At 34.8% G+C, this 27,750-nt stretch overlaps 1 protein-coding gene across 1 annotated transcript; it reads right to left on the bottom strand.

Annotated features, from left to right (window-relative positions):
- Positions 1-25: 25 nt before the first annotated feature.
- Positions 26-27,741, bottom strand: LOC139501520 (sulfotransferase 1B1-like). The gene is made up of 6 exons (XM_071290635.1): positions 27,588-27,741; positions 22,123-22,292; positions 11,669-11,989; positions 7,357-7,460; positions 2,817-2,985; positions 26-602 (listed from the first exon to the last, which is right to left on the bottom strand). Exons 1-6 carry the CDS (start codon positions 27,599-27,601, stop codon positions 484-486), a joined length of 897 nt encoding a protein of 298 aa, XP_071146736.1. The 5' UTR covers positions 27,602-27,741; the 3' UTR covers positions 26-483.
- Positions 27,742-27,750: the final 9 nt, after the last annotated feature.

Raw genomic sequence — 27,750 nt, 5'->3', positions numbered from 1 at the left:
TTTTTGAAAAAAATAAGACGAGACGTTCTTATAAAAACCCATGCTTTTTTATTTTAACCCAGAACACCAATGAAGTTTTACAAAGTCTGAGTAGTAGCAGCAGGCTCTTGAATATCGTATGAGTTGAGTATATACTCAATACGAGAGTGAAGATGTAATGGTGCTGCTAAGGTGAGGAAAATTTATAATTTCAAAACTGGCTCGTCTCGCTCGTTTGTCATAGATTATGATACTGAAATGAACAGTGTGGCTAAATACGAGGTACATTTCTTAAAGGAAGATATACCTTGAAAAAATGTGCATACATAAGTGGCTATCAGAAAAAATCTACAACACTTAAAAATGTTTCTAATTAGAGACAGCCATTACTTATTAGAAAAACTATATTACGGGTGCTCAGTGCTTTGAGTTAATGGTTTCAATAGAAATTTCCGATTTAAAAAATATATTCCTTTCACTTTAATTAAAACAAGAATTTGCAGTCTACTGTGAATATTCATATTTGAATTTTACATCAACATCTTTCATTTCCTTGTGGTAAAGTTCATCAAGCTGCTGGTTTTGTGAAACCGTGAACCAGTTTTTCCAATCGCCTATCACTCCTGCAATATATAATAATATTTACAAATATCATTAACTTGTGATGATTAACTTATTGTGTTTAAGTACTTAGACTTATAATTCTATTCTTTTATCAGTGTAGTGCCCTACGTTGGAAATTAAAACAAATGTTTAACCTTTCAGCATATTGTATGTTGATTGTCAAAAGCTTACCCACATTCATGTTGGTAAATGGAAGAGAACCCGTCAAAAACATAGGCTCAAAAATGTTAAAGTAATAGTATAATACCGAATTTTGTAAATTTGACTGAAACATCTGTGCTACTTTATTTCCTCTTTTTCACGCAGTTTGTTTATTTAAATTACCCTGCAGTTCATCCGAAATATTTACCCTAATCATACGTTATTTACTGCCAAGATATCAGACATCTGAATGCGCTCCGTGGTTATTTAAATTTTTGTATTGTTTACGTATTTCACAATGCGGTTATCGGCAATTTATTACAGTATATGTTCGAATATTTCTTTGCAGGATATAAACTTTAATTTGTTGATTCTTATAGATTATCGTTGATCATCTCAACGAGGATGGTTTTCTCGCTTGAGCAGGGACGGCGAAAGTGAGAAAAGCAATCGAGTTGAGATGACCAGTGATAATCTATTTATCGCTATTTTACCCATGACGACGTTGTCAATTTCATGTCAATTTCATTAGCAACGCCACGTGCCCCCTTAGTTTTTAGCGATAATTTTCATTTAACTCGACTCCGTTTTCATATCACTACACTTCGTTGAGAAAGAAAATTATCAGTCAGTAAGATCAAAGGAAAATTTCGTAAAATAGCGATAATACCTTGTAGCTGTGGTCGTCAATGCACAGATGTATTTTGATCGACACTTAGGGAAAAAAAACCATACCACTGGTGCTAGGGGCGTTTTATACATGCAGTGAGACGTTCATAATAAGAAAAAGTGAACTCATCGAAGTTGCTAAAAACCATAGGTTTCAGTTGTCCATCAATTTCAAGGTAAAGAGAGATTTAAAAATGAAACATTTATATGGACACAATATTGTTTAAGGTATTGTATCTTGCTTTTAAAGGAATACAATCATAGAAGCACAGTGTATTATAAATGTGTATATATTCATTAAGCATGTAATCTAATATGTATCGTTTTCGCAAATTTATTCTATCCAGGGTAAGATTCAACTGTATAGTACTACAAACCAACCAATCAATCTTTACAAATCATGTTTAACTTTGAAGCAGTGAACAATGTACACCTATCAATTGAAATTGAAATTATGTTGTTTGGGTTTTTTTTTAATTAAAAAAACAACAAAAATATCAATAGAAATTATATGAAATAATTCAATTTGTAATAGGCTAAAAATAACAATACAGGTTGCTAAGTACAAAGAAATATTTAAAAAAAAACGAATGCATCTTAATCATTTTAAAAGAAAATTAGTGTATATCAATTCTAGATTCTTTTTAAATAAATCTTAGAGACTTCTAATATTCAAGCAACATGAAATTAAAGAGTAGAAATGAATGTAATTATGGTTTAAAGTTTTGTGTGTTGTTATGTTGTATATTTTAACCTTTTGAATACCACCAAGTACTCCTATACTATTTTTTAATTGCATATGAAAAATGTATACAGTAATGGAAATATATGTTACAAAAATCCTAATACATATTTTCTAAAACAAACAAAAGAAGTATAAGCCTCACTGCTACTACTAGTTTTGCAGAAATTTCTATTAGTAAAACTTTTTTTGAATTATATAGTCAAAAGCTTTTTACTTCTATAAAAATCTAGCTGTCTATTATTGAATGTATGATTAGCTCTAAATCTCCTTCTGTTTACTGTGTAGTTAAATTACTGTCTCGTTGACTTATGACCTACATGTTCTTTTACTAGACAAGTATAAAATAATTCAAATATCCACAGACAAAGATTCTCTCCAATTTCCAATAAAAATGAAGAGCAAAATTGAGAATGGTTATTAGGAATGTGTCTAAGAGACAACAACCCGACCAAAGAGCAGAAAACAGCCGAAGGCCACCAATAGGTCTTCATCACAGCGAGAAAACCTGGTACCCGGAGGCGGGCTTCAGCTGGACCCTTAACAAAATGTGTACTAGTTCAAAGAAAATGGATTGTTTTGAAGGGGAGGGGGGATATGATGATTTGATAATTAGAATTGCATAAAAGGTATACTCATTCGTATCACATTTTACACATACCTTTCCGGAAAAGTGTAGATTTCTTGTCTGGTTGAATTACTTCAGAGACATCTCTTTTATTGCCTTTAAGATTTTTGAAACTACACCTTTCTATAACTTCGTTGATAAAGTTTTCCGTATATGGAACTTCTAAATATTTGGCCAAATTAGTTATATTTTTTCTCGTTTCCTGAAAATACAATAAATCAATGTTCATATTATTATTCATTTTAAAATTAACAATATTTGGACAATCATAAACATTTTATTCAAATAACTCTAATTAAATCTTGCGCGTCCAAAGCTCTTTTTCTGGATTTATCTTCAACAGGAGTGCCCAAAAAATAAAAGAACTAGTCAGATGTGTCAAAGCGACACGAATGGCCCGGTCCCAAAAAGTTGAAAAATCTGCAATTTCAATATAAACACATGTGGACACAAACATGATGGTAGTCTGACATTTAAAAAATCAGCTCATAATCTGGAGGCGTATAGAAATTAAAATCCGTATAACTGTGATTTTCAATAATTTCTCAAAGTCCAAAGCCTGTAATTTCGGCAAAAATTAGTGGAGCGGAACGAAACTTAAACTTGATCTGTAACTCATCATGGTTAACTCACATACCAAAAATCAGCCCAATATCTGAAGGTGTTTAGAAAAAAGTCCGTAAAACTGTGATTTTCAACAATTTCTCAAAGTCCAAAGCCCGTAATTTCGGCACAAATTAGTGGAGCAGAAAGAAACTTAAACTTGATCTGTAACTCATCATGGTTAACTCACATACCAAAAATCAGCCCAATATCTGATGGCGTTTAGAAAAAACTCTGTATACTGGTTTGCTGTGGAATGACGGAATGACGTAATTACGGACTTCGGAATTACGGACAAGGGTAAAACTATATGGCACCGACAACTTTGTTGCGGGGCCATACAAATGTATGATATTTAAGTATTAGAATATGTGAGGAAAAATATGACAAAAAGAGACCAAAACTAATATAATAAAATGTTTTCCGGAACAGGTGCCCTGCGGCATTAAATCGATTTCTTACGTAAATATATTTGTATAAATGACGCTAGATAAAAACTGACGAGGAAAGGTAACACCTGGCCATCGAAAGCTTTATTATTGAAGAGCCTAGGTGGTCGAGTGGTCTAGCGCGTCTGGCACAGTGCAAGGCGATTCGGTGCCACGATCTCTCAGGAGCACGAGTTCGAATCCCGGCCAGGGAAGAACAAAAAATTCCGCAAATTTACAGATCTAACATTGTAGGGCTGTTATTTAGACGAATTATATATATATATATCGCAGACTCTAATGTAACTACACTACAGGTGTCACATCTGAAATATTTAGAAATTTAGACCGTTCAGTGCTGTTTATTTGGAATTCTTATTGACGCAATCTTTCTTGTAACATCATAATATCGACACCGTTAAAGCTTTAAAATTGTGCTAGTTCACATCGCACATTATTATTTTTATTTAAAGCATATATTTGAACTCTCTGATGTAATTAGTCATATAACCTATGTCATATTCAACAATTTTTTAGAATGGTGCAAGCGTCTTAACTGATGTTCGGTTTGCCTTTTTTATTGTATAAATTTCAAGATTTAGTAAAAGTTTAATCTAAGAAGACTGAAAGATGATTCATTTAACATCAAAATCTGACTGACGAAGGATATCTGTTATCCGAAATATTTATAAATAATTACATTATAGTTCCTTTTTATATCATTGGTGTTGTTATGTACACTTTTTAGTCGTTTATATAATTTATTTTATTGTGTACATGTATCGTTACTTGTAACGATCCAGCTCCCACGTGGGAAAAATCGTTGACTATTATTCAGATGTTTGATATATATATATATATATAAACCTCCTTAACGACGTCGCCTATAGCGACACTACATCAGTTATCCTGAAGAGTCCCAATGGAAGGATGAAATCGATAGAATGGAACTGTTAACTTTTTACTTATTTTAATATTTTATTTAATGAATATATATATATATGTCGTGTACATTTTATTATTTTGTACAGGTTATTACTTGTACAAAATTTTCATACAAGTAATTACTTGTATGATGCCATCATACAGGTTATTACTTGTATAAATATAATTGTACAAGTAATAACCTGTACAAATTTTGTGGAGAAAAAGATAATAACTTGTACAACTCATTATCTTTCGTATTTTTTGAAATTTATATTGTGTTTGTTTTTCTGTTCTTATTTTCAAGTGTTTATCAGTATTATTGTTGAAATGTTAGAAGTTTACAGATGAACGAAGGACGCAAAGTAATGACATAAGCTCATGTGACATCTTATGCAAATTTAGCTAAACAGCTAGATTCCACGTAAATACGGACTTCTGGTGCAAAGTGACATGGTCGTTAAGTTCTGTAATTACAATAGCCGTAAATTCCCTTCCATTATCACTTTGCAGTATATGTGGAGATCCCATAAGTAGAAAAAAAGTGGTCCTGGTAGTGCATGATCCACTTGTATTCTCCATTTGGAAATGACTGATAGTCAACAAGGTCTACTTGACAACGGGAATTAAAGTCTGTAGAAGTGATAGGACGAACAACTAATTTTGTGGTTGCAGTACGACTTTTCTTCAAAATACATTGTTCACACATCTGAATGAAAATTCTGATAATTTCTCTGCTGATATTGGCAAATTGTTTTATTAACTCCTTGTAGGTCTTGTGGATGCCTCCATGGCCAATTCCAGAATGTGCAGTTCTAATGTTAATGGATAAAGTTCATCTACTGTACAATAGTAAAAAAAAATGTCGCCTTTGCGAATGAGTTTTTCAATGCCTGCTACACTCAAAATATCATATTGCCTTAAGAAATATCTTTGAAGAGCAGTCTTTTTGGAACTTAATTTTGCTTTCTTTACATTCCTAAAAGGTTCTCTGTATATTTCACGTGTAAATAATGAATTATTAGAAGATTTATTATTGTCATCACACAATTTAATTATTTCATCATTAAATTTCTTTTCTATACTGTTTTCCATCTCTGCACTTTAGTTTTGACTACTTAAATGAACAGTTTTGCTCATATACTTTATATGTTAAATGTACTCACATATTGAGAGTTTATAACTTTAGGCAAAGTAATGAATTATATGTTAAAAGGGAAACAATTTGTTGTGGACTTCAAATAGGCCAATATAAAATAATGATTTGTACAAGTTATTATCTTTTTCTCCACAAAATTTGTACAGGTTATTACTTGTACAATTATATTTATACAAGTAATAACCTGTATGATGGCATCATACAAGTAATTACTTGTATGAAAATTTTGTACAAGTAATAACCTGTACAAAATAATAACATGTACACGACATATATACAACTCGTCTAAACATCAACCCAACAATGTTAGATCTGTAAATTTGCTTTCGCAAATTTTTGGTTCTTCCCTCGCCGGGATTCGAACCCATGCTACTGTGATATCGTGACACCAAATCGCCTGCACTGCAGCCGTCCCGCTAGACCACACGACCACCTGGGCTCTAAAAAAAAGAGCTTTCGGTGGGCATGTGTTACCTTTCCACGTCAGTTTTAATCTAGCGGCGTACTACAGTACATGATATATAAGGCATGAAGATGTTATTGTTACAGATCAGCTAAATTATCTATAGTAAAGGATCCTACAAATTAATGTAAGATACAGTCACAGAAAATAATTATATTCATAAGTACGTCTGAGTCAGTGACAACCCTACAACAGATGTATCCATCGGATCGCCATCAATGATGGTGATACATGGCTGTGTACATAATGTATATACAACTCGTCTTAACATCAACCCAACAATGTTAGATCTGTAAATTTGCTTTTGCAAATTTTTGGTTCTTCCCTCGCCGGGATTCGAACCCATGCTACTGTGATATCGTGACACCAAATCGCCTGCACTGCAGCCGTCCCGCTAGACCACACGACCACCTGGGCTCTCAAAAAAAGAGCTTTCGGTAAACATGTGATACCTTTCCACGTCAGTTTTAATCTAGCGGCGTACTACAGTACATGATATATAAGGCATGAAGATGTTATTGTTACAGATCAGCTAAATTATCTATAGTAAAGGATCCTACAAATTAATGTAAGATACAGTCACAGAAAATAATTATATTCATAAGTACGTCTGAGTCAGTGACAACCCTACAACAGATGTATCCATCGGATCGCCATCAATGATGGTGATACATGGCTGTGTACATAATGTATATACAACTCGTCTAAACATCAACCCAACAATGTTAGATCTGTAAATTTGCTTTCGCAAATTTTTGGTTCTTCCCTCGCCGGGATTCGAACCCATGCTACTGTGATATCGTGACACCAAATCGCCTGCACTGCAGCCGTCCCGCTAGACCACACGACCACCTGGGCTCTCATTAAAAGAGCTTTCGGTGGGCATGTGTTACCTTTCCACGTCAGTTTTTAATCTAGCGGCGTACTACAGTACATGATATATAAGGCATGAAGATGTTATTGTTACAGATCAGCTAAATTATATATATAACTTACCAATACTAAGTCTTCGTACATTAACGGAAATATATGACCAGAACTATTCTTCACTGCTTCTGTCATCTCCTTTGTAAAGTTAAACCATCCGGTATAGACAGTGTCTAAAATTAAATTGAACAAGTACATTTTAGGTAGAGGACATTATCAATTAAGGTTCTAGTTTTCTTGGTAAATTAAACTTTGCTTTAATTGATGTTGTTTTTTGTTTTGTTTCATTAGCACTACGTCGCTTCCATTTATTAATATATTTTGTTATCCACCACATATTCAGTGATATTACCTCTACTCATTTCATACAACATTTTCCAACAAATATTTCTCCAATCAATTCAAAGACTTTACATTGCTTTTCTATACATATTTTGCTTATTGTAGTTATTGATGTAAGCGGTCCTAATAGAAAGTAATAATTGAGCTACGATCGACTATTTATCTGACGGATTCAAATTCCGTGATTGACTCGAGCTCTCCAATTAGAGATTCATTTTACGAGATATTTCCCTTACGTGGAATTTATTTCATTGCTGATAAAGATCAAGCGGAAACAGAAAAATTTTCTGTGAGCACTGTGTATAATCTGCAAGTTTTTCAAAGCTTTTAATTGCATATAAAAACTGGTTTTGCTAAAATGTTTGATGTTAATAGTTATTTTTTTCAATAAAAATTGTTTAAAGCCCGTATAAATCATTTTCAACTTATCCGGCTTTGCATAATGATTAGCAGCAACTATGTGTGTGTAGCTTTTAACAAAATAGCGTCACAATGTCACCATCGCACTTCAGCAAGATTTAAAACGCACTTTAGCGTCAATCCATCGCACATAAGCGTGACCATCGTGGTTCGGAGTACAATCTTGGTTCATAGTCGTACATATATCAGTGATATACAATAATTGTTACTGAAACGCCATAACAACACCAAACGACAAAAAACATAAAAACGTCCACAAAAATTAATATAGAAAACAAATGAATGAACAACACAACCCCCTTCAAATACCGATAAAAGCTATGAGTTAATACTTCGACAGTTTTAAAATAATAATTCACTAAGTAACACTCATGGCAACTTTCGCTGACCTTTATAGTACAAATGACACATTGTCGTGTTATCTATAATGCATTTTTAGTCTTTCTTTCTTATAAAACTGATGTTAAAATGCAATTTCACTAATTTGAGCCTACCTTTTTACTACATTTACCACATGTAAAAATTGACAGAAATAGACCTGTCACGACTACCAACTAAAATACACTCTTCTTAATTCAATTTTCAAAACAGTACAACAGAAAATTTCATAAGGGGTAGAGGACGGAGACAAATTTCCCTCCCCCATAAAGCCACTTACAAGTTGATTAAAGATGGGCAAGAACATGACTAATTGGAAAATAAACTACGAAACAACAGTTCATATTACGCCGATAACTGGGAGTGAACTAATGTGCTTTAGCAGGTGAACTGTTCCCCACTAGTGGCGAGTGCCACAGGTAGTGTTCCACGCTAGTGTCACATGTGGTGTTCCTCGCTAGTGTCACAGGTGGTGTTCCTCGCTAGTGTCACAGGTGGTGTTCCCCACTAGTGTCACATGGGGTGTTCCTCACTAGTGTCACATGTGGTGTTCCCCACTAGTGTCACAGGTGGTGTTCCTCGCTAGTGTCACGTGTGGTGTCCGCCCCTGGCCAGGTCTGAGAGGAAACCAATCCAATCCGTATTACTTAGCGCGTCTGTAATCTGTTGACTGTATCTGCCACAATCTGGATATGATATCCATTTCATTTTAAAAATGATCAAATGAAGAAAATGTGGTTCTCATATTAAAGATTCGTCTTCGTCTTTTCACATTTTAATTTACGACGGCTTTGTGAAAAGCTGTAGACCAACGATTTTTTTTTACGATAGACTTTGTGAAATGGCGGCCAGGTTTTGAATAAAAGATGACACTGTTTCCTTTACGAATTATGTTTAGAATGATGTGAAAATCGGAATATTGTCGATTAAAATTATTTGCTTGATTTCTTCAATCGACTAATACATTTAGTCGATTTGGCGTTCACACGATTCGATTCCAGTCAAAACGTCGAATGGAAATAGCGTACGTTTCGAATTCAAAACGACGTTTCGACTTGACTTTCGACTTCAGATTTTAGTGTTCATACGGTACGATTTTAGTCGAAAGCAGGTGCATAGGTAAAAATTGAATGAAAATCGAATGGAAAATCGTATCGTGTGAATGCATCTTTATTTCGCATGTAATTAAATCACAATTCTCATTTTATTCATATTCAATTTGACCATCAAGAAACCTTGGTTCAATAGTTAAATTGCATGTAGGAACTCACTTTCAATTAGGTATCAAGTTCGCTTTCATATCTCCAACCTCTATAATTTAACCACCAAAGAAGTTTTTCATTTCATATTTCAATGAGAACTTCATTTGACTTCTCTGTAGTATTAACCATACCGAGTACCACAAGGTAAATGTTTTTTTCTAGATGAAGAGTAAAATTTTGAAATTGTACGCTTTTGACGTTTTGTGTTGTGACATCTATTTCTGTAATTTTGTGAATTTGTTACAATAAACATTATGATTCTTTAGGGAACACGAATGAATGAATGGTGATCACTGATTACTGTCCGGGAACGAATATTTTATTTTACGTAAAGGATGGAGTTCTTTTCCTCCAAGAATATTTTACGGGAAATATACCTTGATTTTTCATATGAAATGTGTTAATAATAAAAGAAAAAATATAGGGTCATTGCACTAACATTGAGGAACATTACCCCGATCAGTTTATCATATTGCACGAGCTTTCGAGTGCAGTACGATATACTACGAGGGACAATATGCATTAATATTAGTGTACTAACCCTTTAACAATATAGTACAAAAAGAGAGGTGGGAGGTACCACCGGGATATTCATACTCATTGGTCAACGACAAACTAACAACGCAATGGCAAAAAAACAAACAAATAACATCCAAAACACAAAAGGAGAAAACTAAAGACCGAGCAACACGAACCATATATATATATACAAAGGTGCTTTTGATGGGTAAGCAGCTCCTACTCCACATGACAACGTACCAAATATTTTAGCAACGTTGAAAGCCCAAAGCTTGAAAAACTGTTTAAAATATATTTTTGTCACTGATGATGTCAATATTTGCATTATATATTTGTACAAGCGCAATATTTCATTTCCTTTTGCCATATCTGCCCTATTATTAACCCGAGATCTTAATATCTGTCAGAGGGCTTTATAAAATCTTTAAACATCAGAATAACAACAGGAAAGTTCAGTTCAAACTCATACAAAAAAATTGTCGCGGGGTTGCTTTAAATTTAAATTATTACATTATTTCTCGATAAATGAGGCATGCAGTATAGAATCAGATTCCACAAAAAAAACAACAAAACGTCATCATGTCTTTCATTTGCGCAATAGTGCAAAATAAAATCGTTGACGGACCACAGACATAACGTCTCAACATACAAACGATACAGACGTCCGGTTCGTGTTTAGAAAACACCCACACCCCTCATTCGTATATTAATTTACGCGAAAATCCAAACCCATTCATATATTTCATAGGAACATCATAAACATGTGAATTCTTATCCATTGATATACATTTTTGTATCACCTCCGTGAAATTGCACCCCATTGATATATTTGACATTCCAAAAAAGTTCAGTCTAATTAGAATATAGAACTCTTGATTTCGTTATACTCCATATGGAGTATAACGAAATCGGAGTTCTATATTTTATGGAGTATAACGAAATCAGAGTTCTATATTTAAATTAGATTGAAAAAATGTACCCCTACCAGCGGCACGTCTGTGTATAGTTTTCTATAAGGAAGAGACACCAGTGTGGATACAGACAGTGGTAACACCGATACAAAACGTTATCCTGTCCACAGGAGATGTTTTATTGATCCTGCCAAGATAACACTTCGCCAATTTTATTGATTTTCTTGACATACATGTACGCTAAATTGCCGATCACTTGATCTAATACAATATACAATGATAAGACAGAATATTGCACCATAACTTTTCGTTTTCTTCTGTTGAAACTATTATGTTGCTATACAATAACAACTATGTATTTGAAATGCAAAATTTAAAAGAAAAAAAATAAATATGACTTGTAGGAGTTGTTGGGCAAAGATTTTTATATACAGCCTGGGAAAACGCAAAATAATTGAAACACTAAAGAAAAAGCGATAAATGTAGGAGGCGAACATCATGTTTAGTTATATTATGTACATGTACATCTTAATCCTACAAAATACTTGCCGTGTAAAACGGTTTGCTCGAAATATTCTGCCCAAGTCCAAACTGGAACTCCTATTTTTCCTTGAAGAAAATGATACAACGACACAGATCTGTCTTTCAGGTTTCTATTCAGATAAACAATCTTATTTCTGTTTTCTATATGTTTCTTAGGTAGCATACTAAATGGCAGGTGCGTGGTAAAAATTCGGGGGCCAACAAGTTTCTCAACCTCTTCTGGTTGTCTTAGATATTCTAGATTTAATTCCCACATTGGTCCATGGGAGTTATATTCTGTTTTCTGTGTCAAAAGCATGGATATTATCTCATGTACCCAATGGGTTCCTTGAAATAAAAATATACATGTATTATATCAAAAGTCAATATATGTATATGTATATGATTCTGCTTGAAAAATTAGAAATATACGGTATGAAAATTCATAAGACCAAACCTTTCTTTACATAACAAACCTTAGACATGTGGAAATGTGGAAAGTATCCGAATATTTTTTCTCAGGTTATAATACCACAGAATTTGAAGGAAAAACTAAATCAAAAGAAAAAAAGGCATATTTTACGTACACAAAGGTTTTGATTTTAACGAAACTGGCATGATTAATACGGCAAATTAACTTATCGGTTTGTCAGAGATCTCGTTTGGTTATATTTCTGGTCATTTGTGTCTATATTTGCAGATGTAATTTTCTCTTCAATATTTGCTGTGGGCTTTTGTTTATCTTGTTTTCCAAAACTCATTCTACTAGGTCAGGTCACTTAAGAGTCCACCAGAAAGGTTACAAATGTAGAAATACAGGATAGGTTATTTTTCAAAGTCCATCAATGTTTTGATCAATTTTTTTAATGCCGGTTATCACGATCATAAAACCTTGTCAAATATTTCTTTTGATTGAAAACTTTGATTGTACAAACATGCATCAAAGCAGAAAAACATCGAAGAAGGAACAATTGAAATGACATGAACTTAAATCAAAGAGAAATCAGGACATGATGCATCGACAGAGCTGTCTGTGCAAGCGATCTCCTGCTTCGGGCAAATCAAGACATGATGCATCGACAGAGCAAACGATCTCCTGCTTCGAGAAAGTCAAGACATGATGCATCTACAGAGCAATCGATCTCCTGCCTCGGGAAAATCAAGACATGATGCATCGACAGAGCAAGCGAACTCCTGCTTCGGGAAAATCAAGACATGATGCATCGACAGAGAAAGCGAACTCCTGCTTCGGGAGAATCAAGACATGATGCATCGACAGAGCAAGCGATCTCCTACATCGGAAAAATCAAGACATGATGCATCTACAGAGCAAGCGATCTCCTGCTTCGGGAAAATGTGGAAAGTATCCGAATATTTTTCTAAAGCATCGTTTAACATTGTTCGAAGTTATTTGTTATTACTGGACACTCCTATAGTGTATTCTACATTTGAGACGAGTTGCAGTGGTCCGTTGTGGATGTTGTTTTTTAGGAAAACTCGATTCGTGAATTACGATGGATTTTACTGTTTGATAGACTTCAAAATGTATAACGGTATGGTAAATTTTACTATTTGTTATCAATATTAACATTTTTATTGTAACAAAAGACAAATGAAGCAAAATTTATAAATCAAAACCATGTTCATCACGTCATATCAGAAAGCCCGCGAAAACAACGTTAACGTTTTCCTGAACTGTTAGGACATTTTTAAATGATGGAAGTATACATTGATGGAGCATGCAAGAATAACGGCAAGCCATTGGCAAAGGCCAGTTATGGTATATTTTGGGAACCAAATAACATCAAAAATATAAATGGTCCAGTTCCTGAATCTTACAAGCAAACAAACAATACGGGGGAACTGTATGCTGCCGTAAAATGCCTTCAACAAATACACGAAAATCAAATATCAAACATTATCATTAAAACCGACAGTGAATATTTAGTTAGAGGTATAACAAATGACATTGTTTATTGGAAAAGCAACAACTGGAAACTTAAATCTTCCGGAAATGATGTGAAAAACAAAGAACTCTGGTCAGAGATAGATAATTTGTTATCAAATATAAAAGTAACGTGGACGCACGTTGCTCGTGATTCTGAAATCGGTCAGATTGAAGCCGATAAACTCGCAAAACTTGCTTTAAATATAAAAACGTCTGGAAACACCGTTCAAGCAAATAATAATAGTATCGTGAATGTTTGTAACAACACTGAATGGACCGACGATGAAGAGGAAACTATACCGATGAAGGTTACAACCCCGCGTCGAAGTATCTCCACCAATAAATTTCGCAAAAATAATAATAAGGCAAACTCTCCGACTTTCTGTACCATGTCAACACTCAGGAGAATTGAAAGTCTTTTATTGTCAACTTCTGAGGAAGTTTTAAATTTAAATGATGCCCTTAACTGTCATATTGACTCGTCAAACAATCAATTTCAAGAGATGAAAGACAAGTTTGCATCACTAACAAATACGGTTAAAGTTCAAACCAATTCAGCTTTAACCTCCGTCCAAGAAGTTTTTACACAAACACAGCTCATTAAATCGGATATCGATGTAAACAATAAGGCATTTATAAATAAATCCAACAGTTTGTGGGACAAATTAAATGCCGTTTCAAATGAGATTAAATCTGTAAATTTAAAATCATATCACGTCAACGATTTAACAAAAACTGTGACAGAAACACCAAATCGCAAAAGAGAGGAAAGAATTTCAGCTTCAAATAAACCAACACCTGGAACATACAGCAACGCTGTAAGAAGTGGTTTACCAAGCAGCTCTAATAAGCCAGTTTCTTTAAATAGAACAAATCTAGGTAACAAGCATAATGCTCAAAGTCCTACTTATGTGGAAAAACAAAGGTCACCAATAAATACAAAATACACGGACCGTGAAGTCAAATCTACTTATCCCCATTTTCATCGGTCTTTTGACAAGAAAAACTTATTTCTTATTGGGAGTTCAACTCTTAAAAAGATGTCTCCTAGGAAAATGTCAACTCAACAAATCAATACCAAAGTAAAGACTATCCGGGGAGGACGGATCAGAGACATTGAAGATTGCCTAATTCAGTACATATCAGAAGGCAGACTTGATTGTGTTGATGTTATTGTTATTCATGTGGGCACTAACAATGTATCAGATGGAGACTCTGTTCATGCTATTATGGACGACTTCAAAAATTTGATTTGTACAGTCAGGCAAAGCTTACCAAGAACTAAGCTGGTAATTTCCTCAATTCTACCAAGGCCAACCAATTCTCAAGCTAATCGTACAATTTACAATGTCAATAATCATCTGTTCTCTCTAGAGGAACAACATGTGGAAATTTTGGACAATACTTTAGACTTTCTATATGGAGACCAGCCCAATCTTTCTTTATTTGCAGACCATGTTCACACAAATGTTGCTGGTGCCAAAGTTTTAAGCCACAACATTATCTCCTGCGTCAACAATCTATTTCAATTTTCAAATTGTACATCAGAAACTGAATCAAATTTTCAATCGGTGAGGTCAACAGGGAGGAGATTTATACCATTCAACAACACAACAACTCAAGAACAAAGTGTGTCCAGTCAAACGTACTGGAGGTAAATTTAACCAATAACTTTTCCACTACCAGAACATGTAATTCTATTTTAGGAAATATTGTCAGTATTGTTATTTTGTATTTATGTACTGCAACACATATTCTATCATCTAATTCCAAATCATCTCCATTTACAAACCCTTTTATATTTCCACACAAGTCACTTAATATATGTCACTTAAACATCAATCATATATTGCCAAAGTTTTCTGAAATTAAATATTTGCTATCAAAATCTAACACAGATGTGCTGTGTTTAAGTGAAACATTTTTGTCAGATTCTGTCCAAAACAAAGAAATAGATATTAAGGGTTATGATACAAACAGAAAAGACAGAATTGGAAAATCTGGCGGTGGGTTTTTAATTTATATTTCTAACATGTTAACCACAATAAGACGACATGATTTGGAAAATGATGATATAGAATCAATGTGGATCGAAATTATTTTTGTTCATCAAAAACCTATATTAATTGGTAACATTTATAGACCACCAAAAAGTAATGCAGAGTGGGTTACAAAATTTGAATTAATGTTAACAAATGTCGATATTGAAGATAAGGAAATGATTATTTTGGGTGACTTTAATATTAATTTGTCGTCGAGAAAGATTCCAGCTAAATGGTCACATTTAAAAAACATTTTTAACTTGTCTCAAATAGTCTCAGTTCCTACTCGAGTCACACAAACATCTTCCTCTTTGGTAGACCATATTTATAGCAATGAACCACATAATATTCATTTTATATCTGTTCCGAAGTATTCTATCAGTGACCATTATCCAGTATGCATTTCTCACAAAAGAGGGTTAAAATCGAAAAAGAAAATTCATGAATATATTACGTTCAGATCTACTAAACATTTTAATGAAAATGATTTTGTCAATGACATATCACAGTGTTCATTTAATTGTGTATTAGAAATTGATGACCCCGAAGAAGCACTGTTGTCTTTTTTGAATATTTTTACTAAAGTATTAAATCATCATGCTCCACTCATTAAAAAGAGAGTAAAACGTTTGTATCAAAATGAGTGGATGAATGATGAAATTCTAGATAGCATGAAAAAACGTGATTTTTATCATAAGAAAAAAGATATGTATAGTTATAGACTTTGGAGAAATAAAGTCAAATATCTCATCGAAAACTCTAAACAAAATTATTATACCAATATCATAGAACAAAAAAAGAACAACAGCAGTAAATTATGGAAGCACCTACATACTGTCAGCGGTACCGACAATCATACCAGTATAAAAATCATAAGTGATTGTAACAAAAAGGAAATTTTAGAACCAAAAGGCATTGCTGATGTTTTTAATGCTTATTTCACAAATATCACAGATAATCTTAATATAGATCAAAACATCGACAATTCTAGTAGTTGTTTTAACAAACTTGGTGATTTTATATCGGGTCATGTACCAGATGACGTGTATTTTTCTATACCACTTATGAGTAATGATTTTGTGTGTTTACAACTAAAAGCACTAGATGAATCAAAAGCAACAGGCCTTGATACCATAAGTGCAAAATTTTTAAAGATGTCTTCTCATGCTATTTCACTACCACTTTGTCATATTTTTAATTTGAGTATCAAAACATGTATTTTTCCATCCTCATTTAAACTGGCAAAAGTCATACCAGTTTATAAGAACAAAGGCTCAAAACAGGATGTTTTTAATTATAGACCAATTGCAATTTTACCACTTATTTCTAAAATCCTTGAAAAACATGTGAAAACACACTTAGTAAAATATCTTAATAAATACAAGTTATTGTATAGAATGCAGTCAGGCTTTCGTGCAAACCATTCTTGTCAAACTGCTTTAACAGCTTTAATAGATAAATGGCTTAAAGCCATTGATGATGGCGATCTTGTTGGAGCAGTATTTCTAGATCTAGCAAAAGCCTTTGATCTTCTCAATCATGAACTGCTTATTCAAAAATTAAACAAATACAAATTAGCTTATACTTCATTACGTTGGTTTACATCATATTTGGCTGACAGATATCAGAAAGTATCTATTTCAAATACATTTTCAGACGTACAAAAACAAAAAACGGGTGTACCTCAAGGATCCGTATTAGGACCGGTGTTGTTTTTAATTTTTATTAATGATCTTCCTTTGTCTAATCCTAATCATAACACCGATTTATTTGCTGATGATAGCACCATATCAGTCATTGGACAAAACAAAAGTTGCATCAGTCAAAAACTTAATACGGTTTTACAAGATATTTTTCGCTGGTGTGATGACAATAAGATGGCTGTAAATGTATCTAAAACGAAAGCTATATGCATTGGATCTAAACAAAAGCTTTCCGTTACATCAAATGAAAACATTAATCTTGCTTTAAATGGACAACAAATTATAGAAAGTACATGTGAAAAAGTTCTAGGTGTTTTTATTGATGCATCTCTATCTTGGTCTTCTCATATCGATTATATAATCAAAAAAGTTAACTCTTCTTTAGCTTTACTAAAAAGGATAAAGAAATATCTAAATCATAAAGCTAGACAAATGTACTATAACGCTTACGTTTTACCTCACTTAGATTATTGTTGTTCAATATGGGGAAACTGTAATAACTTTCTATTAGATAGTTTACTAAAACTGCAAAAAAGGGCAGCAAGAATAATTTTAGACGAACATGATTACACCAAACCTTCAAGAGAATTATTTCACGAATGTAACATTGTGCCAATCACACAAAGAATACTTTATCACAAATCATTACTAATGTATAAGGCAAAACATGGCTTAGCTCCAGAATATATGTCCAGTCTTATTGTATCAGCTTCTGCAAACCAAAAATATAATACGAGATTTTCATCCTCAGATAATTTTATTATTCCAAAACCAAATACAGAGTTGTATAAGTCTAGTTTCTCGTACAATGGACCAAAAGTGTGGAATGCTCTTCCTAATTCAATAAAAAAATCAAATACAGTATCCGAATTTAAACATAAATACAAATCTATGTACTTTTAACATTACCATCATATTTTTACTGTAATGCCATATCATAATTGTTTATTGTATTTTAAATTGTACATAATCTTTATTTAATTTATTATTATTGATGCATTGTTTATTTGTAATGTAATTATTATTGTATTAAGAGAGCCTTATTGAAAATTGGTGTAATCCAAATGAGTTACTCTCTCTAAATAAAGATATTATTATTATTATTATAATCAAGACATGATGCATCGACAGAGCAAGCGATATCCTGCTTCGGGAAAATCAAGACATGATGCATCGACAGAGCAAGCGATCTCCTGCTTCGGGAAAATCAAAACATGATGCATCGACAGAGAAAGCGAACTCCTTTTTCGGGAAAATCAAGACATGATGCATCGACAGAGCAAGCGATCTCCTGCTTCGGGAAAATCAAGACATGATGCATCGACAGAGAAAGCGAACTCCTGTTTCGGTAAAATCAAGACATGATGCATCGACAGAGCAAGCGATCTCCTGCTTCGGGAAAATCAAGACATGGTGCATCGACAGAGCAAGCGATCTCCTGCTTCGGGAAAATCAAGACATGATGCATCGACAGAGAAAGCAAACTCCTTTTTCGGGAAAATCAAGACATGATGCATCGACAGAGCAAGCGATCTCCTACTTCGGTAAAATCAAGACATGATGCATCGACAGAGAAAGCGAACTCCTGTTTCGGGAAAATCAAGACACGATGCATCGACAGATAAAGCGAACTCCTGCTTCGGGAAAATCAAGACATGATGCATCGACAGAGCAAGCGATCTCCTACTTCGGAAAAATCAAGACATGATGCATCCTCAGAGCAAGCGATCTCCTACTTCGGGAAAATCAAGACATGATGCATCGACAGAGCAAGCGATCTCCTGCTTCGGGAAAATCAAGACATGATGCATCGACAGAGCAAGCGATCTCCTGTTTCGGGAAAATCAAGACATGATGCATCGACAGATAAGCAACTCCTTTTTCGTGAAAATCAAGACATGATGCATCGAAAGAGCAAGCGATCTCCTGCTTCGGGAAAATCAAGACATGATGCATCGACAGAGAAAGCAAACTCCTGCTTCGGGAGAATCAAGACATGATGCATCGACAGAGAAAGCGAACTCCTGCGTCAGCAAAATCAAGACATGATGCATAGACAGAGAAAGCGAACTCCTGCTTCGGGAAAATCAAGACATGATGCATCGACAGAGCAAGCGATCTCCTACTTCGGAAAAATCAAGACATGATGCATCGACAGAGCAAGCGATCTCCTGCTTCGGGAAAATCAAGACATGATGCATCGACAGAAAAAGCGAACTCCTGTTTCGGGAAAATCAAGACATGATGGATCGACAGATAAAGCGAACTCTTGCTTCGGGAAAATCAAGACATGATGCATCTACAGAGAAAGCGAACTCCTGCTTCTGGAAAATCAAGACATGATGCATCGACAGAGCAAGCGATCTCCTGCTTCGGGAAAATCAAGACATGATGCATCGACAGAGTAAGCGATCTCCTACTTCGGAAAAATCAAGACATGATGCATCTACAGAGCAAGCGATCTCCTGCTTCAGGAAAATCAAGACATGATGCATCGACAGAGCAAGCGATCGCCTGCTTCGGGAAAATCAAGACATTATGCATAGAGAAAGCGAATTCCTGTTGCGGGAAAATCAAAACATGATGCATCGACAGAGAAAGCGAACTCCTACTTCGGGAAAATCAAGACATGATGCATCGACAGAGAAAGAGAACTCCTGCTTCGGGAAAATCAAGACATGATGCATCGACAGAGCAAGCGATCTCCTGCTGCGGGAAATCAAGACATGATGCATCGACAGAGCATGCCTTCTCCTGCTTCGGGAAAATCAAGTCTTGATGCATCGACAGAGCAATTGATTTCCTGCTTCGGGAAAATCAAAACATGATGCATCGACAGAGAAAGCGAACTCCTTTTTCGGGAAAATCAAGACATGATGCATCGACAGAGCAAGCGATCTCCTGCTTCGGGAAAATCAAGACATGATGCATCGACAGAGAAAGCGAACTCCTGTTTCGGGAAAATCAAGACATGATGCATCGACAGACCAAGCGATCTCCTGCTTCGGGAAAATCAAGACATGGTGCATCGACAGAGCAAGCGATCTCCTGCTTCGGGAAAATCAAGACATGATGCATCGACAGAGAAAGCGAACTCCTTTTTCGGGAAAATCAAGACATGATGCATCGACAGAGCAAGCGATCTCCTGCTTCGGTAAAATCAAGACATGATGCATCGACAGGGAAAGCGAACTCCTGTTTCGGGAAAATCAAGACATGATGCATCGACAGATAAAGCGAACTCCTGCTTCGGGAAAATCAAGACATGATGCATCGACAGAGCAAGCGATCTCCTACTTCGGAAAAATCAAGACATGATGCATCCTCAGAGCAAGCGATCTCCTACTTCGGGAAAATCAAGACATGATGCATCGACAGAGCAAGCGATCTCCTGCTTCGGGAAAATCAAGACATGATGCATCGACAGAGGAAGCGATCTCTTGTTTCGGGAAAATCAAGACATGATGCATCGACAGAGAAAGCGAACTCCTTTTTCGGGAAAATCAAGACATGATGCATCGAAAGAGCAAGCGATCTCCTGCTTCGGGAAAATCAAGACATGATGCATCGACAGAGAAAGCAAACTCCTGCTTCGGGAGAATCAAGACATGATGCATCGACAGAGAAAGCGAACTCCTGCGTCGGCAAAATCAAGACATGATGCATCGACAGAGAAAGCAAACTCCTGCTTCGGGAGAATCAAGACATGATGCATCGACAGAGAAAGCGAACTCCTGCGTCGGCAAAATCAAGACATGATGCATCGACAGAGAAAGCGATCTCCTGTTTCGGGAAAATCAAGACATGATGCATCGACAGAGAAAGCAAACTCCTGCTTCGGGAAAATCAAGACATGATGCATCGACAGAGAAAGCGAACTCCTGCGTCGGCAAAATCAAGACATGATGCATCGACAGAGAAAGCAAACTCCTGCTTCGGGAGAATCAAGACATGATGCATCGACAGAGAAAGCGAACTCCTGCGTCGGCAAAATCAAGGCATGATGCATCGACAGAGAAAGCAAACTCCTGCTTCGGGAGAATCAAGACATGATGCATCGACAGAGAAAGCGAACTCCTGCGTCGGCAAAATCAAGACATGATGCATCGACAGAGCAAGCGATCTCCTGCTTCGGGAAAATCAAGAAATGATGCATCGACAGAGAAAGCAAACTCCTGCTTCGGGAAAATCAAGACATGATGCATAGACAGAGAAAGCGAACTCCTGCTTCGGGAAAATCAAGACATGATGCATCGACAGAGCAAGCGATCTCCTACTTCGGAAAAATCAAGACATGATGCATCGACAGAAAAATCGAACTCCTGTTTCGGGAAAATCAAGACATGATGCATCTACAGAGCAAGCGATCTCCTGCTTCAGGAAAATCAAGACATGATGCATCGACAGAGCAAGCGATCGCCTGCTTCGGGAAAATCAAGACATTATGCATAGAGAAAGCGAATTCCTGTTGCGGGAAAATCAAAACATGATGCATCGACAGAGAAAGCGAACTCCTACTTCGGGAAAATCAAGACATGATGCATCGACAGAGAAAGCGAACTCCTGCTTCGGGAAAATCAAGACATGATGCATCGACAGAGCATGCGTTCTCCTGCTTCGGGAAAGTCAAGTCTTGATGCATCGACAGAGCAAGTGATTTCCTGCTTCGGGAAAATCAAGACATGATGCATCGACAGAGCAAGCGACATCCTGCTTCGGGAAATTAAACAAGTAGCTGTACAGTACCGTCTCTAGTAATTATTTTAATAATAACAGCGATTTATTTACCCGATTTCTGTGAAGAGCAAAGCAGAATATCATTGTCTCTTGTATTATAATTTGTTATGTCTGCAAAATGTTTTTCTGGACCTTTCTCGAGTATCGGTGGCTTTGGTGGAAATGTACTGCCCTTGTATGTAATGTAGGGGTAGGCTGTTCTTGGTTCTTCTGTTTTTAGACTGAAAAATAAAGTTCCACTTTAATGAATTCACATTCTAACAATTCAAAGTTTTGTAAACAGATCATTTATGAATATGAATATTCAAAATATATATGATAATTCATGTCAACACAGAATTCGAAGTGCTGAAGACTGTAATATATTCTATACTGTAACATTGGTGCAATATTGGGCTGCTGTCCCATAACTGTATATCCCACATCTAGTTTCTCTCTCTCATATGAACTGAACAGGTTTGTTCTACGGTGAATGATTATCTTATTGGTATTATTGTGGCATTGGTTGCTTTCTCGAATAAATAAATATTTTAATGCAATTCATTAATAATACGATAATTTTCATTGGACGTTGACAAATATTTTGAATCCACGTTCTACCAGTCCGTAACTAAGAAGGCCACCATTTTGATTTTTTTTTTTTGGGGTATGTAATTTCTCAAAAAAATAAACAAAAAAGTCACATTGTGTGCATCAAAATCTTCTTCTTGTCAATTTTGAAACCATTCAGAAGCGTACGAAAAGTATAAATATGTCTATGTTCGATACGGGATTATATATATGACGTCACATTGTTTAGATACCAAAGACAATGCAACAGTTTCGCGGATTTCTCATTTATGGTATTTTTAAGCCAAAATATTTATTAAATGGAACTTTTGTTAAATTGTGGCACAATTATTATAATGGAGATAACTGTATTGTATTTTAGGCTTGGTCTTCGTAAAACTTGATTTTACTGTCGCAAATATCTGTTTACCTTGCTCCGCTACGCGTCGCTATGTAAACTCAATTCGAGACAGTAATATCTATGTTTTACGAAGTCCAAGCTTAAAATACAATACAGTTATCTCATAATTTATACTGATTAACTGGCATCAAATGAAATCTTACCGGTACATGTGTATAAATAGTATTTCTATTTTTCCCGTATCAATTAGGAGGCACGCACATATTTAAATTCAAGTATGCTATGTACATGATATAATTATAATAAACTGTTAACACAGAGATATGTCTCCCCAATTTGTAATTGTAATAGTGCAAATGTTGAAATTAAAATACTTTCGCATGTAAGTTATTCAAATATTCAAAGTCAATGAACCATGATGAGGGCGTATAGGGCTTATACAATCCCCATGGAAACGAGACTTGCAAATGCATCTTAAACTGATCTAAATAAATCACAAACTAATACATATAAACTAAGAAAATGTTTCAAAGTCAATAGACCATGACTGAGGTGGTGGGGCCTAATATTCTCCATGGAAATGAGATGTGCTAATGCTTATACAAGTGCATACCAATTAACATTGGCCTGCCACTAATGGTTCCCCTTGAACTGACCTAATCATAAACTAATAAATAAAATTGAGAAAGGAAATGGGGAATGTGTCAAAACGACAACAACCCGAGCATAAAACAGACAACAGCCGAAGGCCACCAATGGGTCTTCAATGTAGCGAGAAACTCCCGTACCCGTAGGCGTCCTTCAGCTGGTCCCTTAAAAAATATGTATACTAGCTAGTATATTGTAGTGATAATGGACGTCATGCTAAACTCCGAATTATACACAAGAAACTAAAATTAAAAATCATACAAGACTAACAAAGGCCAGAGGCTCCTTACTTGGAATAGGCGCAAAATTGTTAGACATGTTTATGAGATCTCAACCCTCCCCCTATACCTCTAGCCAATGTAGAAAAGTAAACGCATAACAATACGCACATAAAAATTCAGTTCAAGAGAAGTCCGATTCCGATGTCAGAAGAAGAAACAAACAAAAAATAAAATGACAATAATACATAAATAACAACAAACTACTAGCAGTTAACTGACATGCCAGCTCCAAACCTTAATTAACCTGATTGAAAGATTATGTCTTCATAATATCAGGCACAATCCACGGGTGTCATTCGGTTTAGCCAGAGAAATGATCGTGAAAGAATATCTAACGCTGGTCAAGTATTGCGAGACGATCGTGAAAGCTCTCAGTGGTACCGGATCGTGAATTTAAATTCAATTTCAAAATCTGTGAAAAAATCGCTGAAATTTCAAAACGCAGAACAAATCCAAACAAAAAAATATGTTTGTCAAAATGGTTTAACTTCCTCAACATTACTGTGCAATAAGATGAAGTAAATATGCAGTACTTTATGAAATAACACAAAAGGCGCAATTCATGTCTATGGAATTAATTAAGAAAAACACGCTATTTGTACCTATAATGGTCATATTTGAATATATAATGATATATTTGAAATTTAATCCTTGGTGTATCTAATAGGACAGTAAAATAAAAGTATGCTCTTCCCTTAAAACCGCTAATTTGTATATGAAAGCCTTGAATGTTGTTGAATTTTCATCAAACTTGATCGTGAAAGATAATGCGTGACCAGACTTAATACTTGTAATCAGAAATAAATATTTCTTTTACCACTTGATATACCTGCAATTGGTTGAAGCCTGTTAGTATCTATTTTGATAAGAATGAACATATCAAAGCTATCCTTTTTTTTATTCAACACTTTACCCCGAAAGTTACAAAAAAAAAAACACAATCAAAAACATGTCTAAATCAGTGTGAAAAATTTAGCTCTGAGAATTGATCTATATAGTACTGTGTAACAATTCAGGCAGACCGCCACTATTTAGCCAATAATATGGGAATGCAACGTTTAAACCAAAATGTTAACCATCAACCAAAATCTTATAGCATCTTTCATGAACAATTTGAGTTTGAACGATAACCAATATTTTGTGCAACACTACATGTACTTACTTACATGCAAGTTTTATGTATCTTGATATACAACGTAGCAGGTGTGAATTGATTTCCAATGAGATAACTATATACTACAGACTAAAAAATACCAGAGTACAAATGCTGAAATGTCTCTTCTGCTTAACTCATGATAGTATATTTGTCTGACGTCTGTAATATTAAGGGTTTAACTAGAAGTGTCAAATACGCTAAAAATTATCGGTTCATAAAAAGAGGTCAAGGTGAAATGAACCGTGCCATACAGATCTCTACAAACATCCCGTACACCAAATATAGGTGTTCCTATCCTTACAGTACTTTAGAAACTGACAAATGTTAAAGTAATGTTCGGCCAATAAATTCGGAACATGAACCCTGACCGACAGCCAGAAATAGACATCTTAATACTATCATTCAATATATCAAATTCAATTGACGTCATATATGAAACATGCTGACAGACATGTACACCATACACCAAATAATGTGGCGCTATAGTATAGAGGTATATAAGGCAAAGGACAAACAACATAAAACGAACATTGCCAAATGATGCATGATAACGAGGTCAATGTAATTTGAAGTTATTTTGCAGAAGTCGAAAATGTACACCATACAATCATAACAACAGACAGTTATCCTATAGCTTAACGAATCCGCGATAAGAACTTGACTACAAAATTAAATCCTCAACCATGATATGATGCAAAGTCGAGGTCAGGTGAATCCTGTCTGACGGACATGAAGATTATAGGATCCAATATATAAAATGTAGTTATCGTATAACTCGTAATAAGTGAGTACTCCACATGACAATGAGAACCTCAATCCTGCAATTAGCCAACTGTAACAGTTATACAAATAACATGTACACAAATGCACAAATAATATGTTTATGTATTATTTGTACTTGCACAAATAAAATCTTCTGTTACCCATTTATATTTTGAGCAAGCGATGATATGGATTGCCTTAAAATGCGTAACAGTTCACTTTTGGCTCCTCTTCGAGTTCTATGTTTAAACAAAAGTTTCAAGTGCCGGGTGTAAATTGCAGGTTAATAACAATATACATTCATTTGTGGATAATATCAAATTTACTTTTTTGCGACTGCACCATGTACTACTGTGATATCGAAAGTTGGTGGTATAAATCATCATTAAAGATAAGTTTTTTTTTTTATAGCTATATCATTTAAAAATATAAAAGTGAGTCAATTCTGCTGGTCTTTAGATAGAGAATAAACTATTGTATGGAATCTTTTTTTCGGCGTTTTGTTGGTCATTGTCTTTTCTTATTGTCGTGGTTGTTATTTCCTTTTTTTCTTTTCATTTCTGAAAATATTGATATTTTGAACTTCTCAAATCTATTGAGGATCTTGGCCAATCTAGTTTTATCTCTATACCAACATATAATATTTCTTTTTTAATTATCAAATAATTGAAGAATAATTTGAACGTCTTCGTAGCATCAGATCTTTCACGATCCTTTTCACGATCTTCAAAAAGCGGTACGTGATCTTTCACGATCCAGAGATCAATTTTTTTGTAAATATTTCTTTTTTTACCAAGTTTCAGATTATGTTTATGCAAAATAACTAAGAAAACCATTTGATTCATTCAAATAGAATTTCCTTATTCGGAGAAAAGTAGTTTATTTAATTCAAATTTGTGAAAAAATCATGTTTGTTTATTTACATTTTTTATGTCATTGAAATGTCGAGAAGCAATCTGGCTTTTGTTGTTTTGTAAAAACTATGTACTTTTAAAAACTGGGTTTTCCCACATGCTGATCATATTAACGTTGAACCATTTTGACAGACAGTTTTATTTTGTTGTAAATTTGTCTCTGTTACTAATTAAATTAGATTATTTGCTGACCTTTTGTATGTTTTCTCGATTAAATGTCTTTCACGATCCGGTACCAGAACTTTCACGCTCGTCTCGCAATACTTGACCACCGTTAGGTATTCTTTCACGATCATTTCTCTCGTTAAACCGAATGACACCCGCGCAATCCCTCCCGTTAGGAGTTTAGTATCATACTTGTGTAGTTATCACAAAACATATGAGAAGAACATAACCCGTGTCATGCCAACAACTGCTTTTTTTTTTTTAAATAAATGTGTTTAGTTCCGATGCAAAGACCCTATAAGTGAATCAATATTAAAGCCAAAATATGCAATCTTTGTATCTTAATACACGTAAACTAAGCAAAAGTATCAAAGTCAATAGACCATGACTGAGGTAGCTGAATCCAATAATCTTCATGGAAATGAGATATGCCAACGCTTATACAACGGCATACCAAATATCATAGACCTACCACTAGTTAGTGGTTCACCATAAACTAGACATAATCACAAACTAATACATTGTGGACGCTGCTGCCAACGCCGACACCGGAAACAGCATACTTATATCTCGCTTTTTGACTCCGTCAACATGGTCAAGGCGAGTCAAAAATCATTCTATCTGACATGTCTGACATATAATTTACAACAATGATTATACTGCAGATGTTATCTACTTACGATTTTGCGTCCATCGTGTTCTGTCAATAAGTCGATCCTACACCGTTAACAAAACTTCACTATACACGTACACATATATAATCAATACGCACTGATGGTTTCCAGAATTATCCTTCTTATCATAGAAAATCAAAATTGAATAATAATATGGCCATGAAATAGT

This window comes from Mytilus edulis, chromosome 13 (assembly GCF_963676685.1).
Source record: "Mytilus edulis chromosome 13, xbMytEdul2.2, whole genome shotgun sequence".
Lineage (NCBI taxonomy): Eukaryota > Metazoa > Mollusca > Bivalvia > Mytilida > Mytilidae > Mytilus > Mytilus edulis.
The sequence above is the reverse complement of the archived record's forward strand: the minus strand, read 5'-3'. Positions and strand labels throughout refer to the sequence as shown.

What these genes read in the sequence shown, in the direction of transcription:
- LOC139501520 (XM_071290635.1), bottom strand. An exon ending in TTGCTCTTCACAGAAATCGG is followed by an intron (nt 11,990 to 22,122) that starts GTAAATAAATCG and finishes TTTTATTTCAAG; the next exon opens with GAACCCATTGGGTACATGAG. An exon ending in TGTACGAAGACTTAGTATTG is followed by an intron (nt 2,986 to 7,356) that starts GTAAGTTATATA and finishes TTGTATTTTCAG; the next exon opens with GAAACGAGAAAAAATATAAC.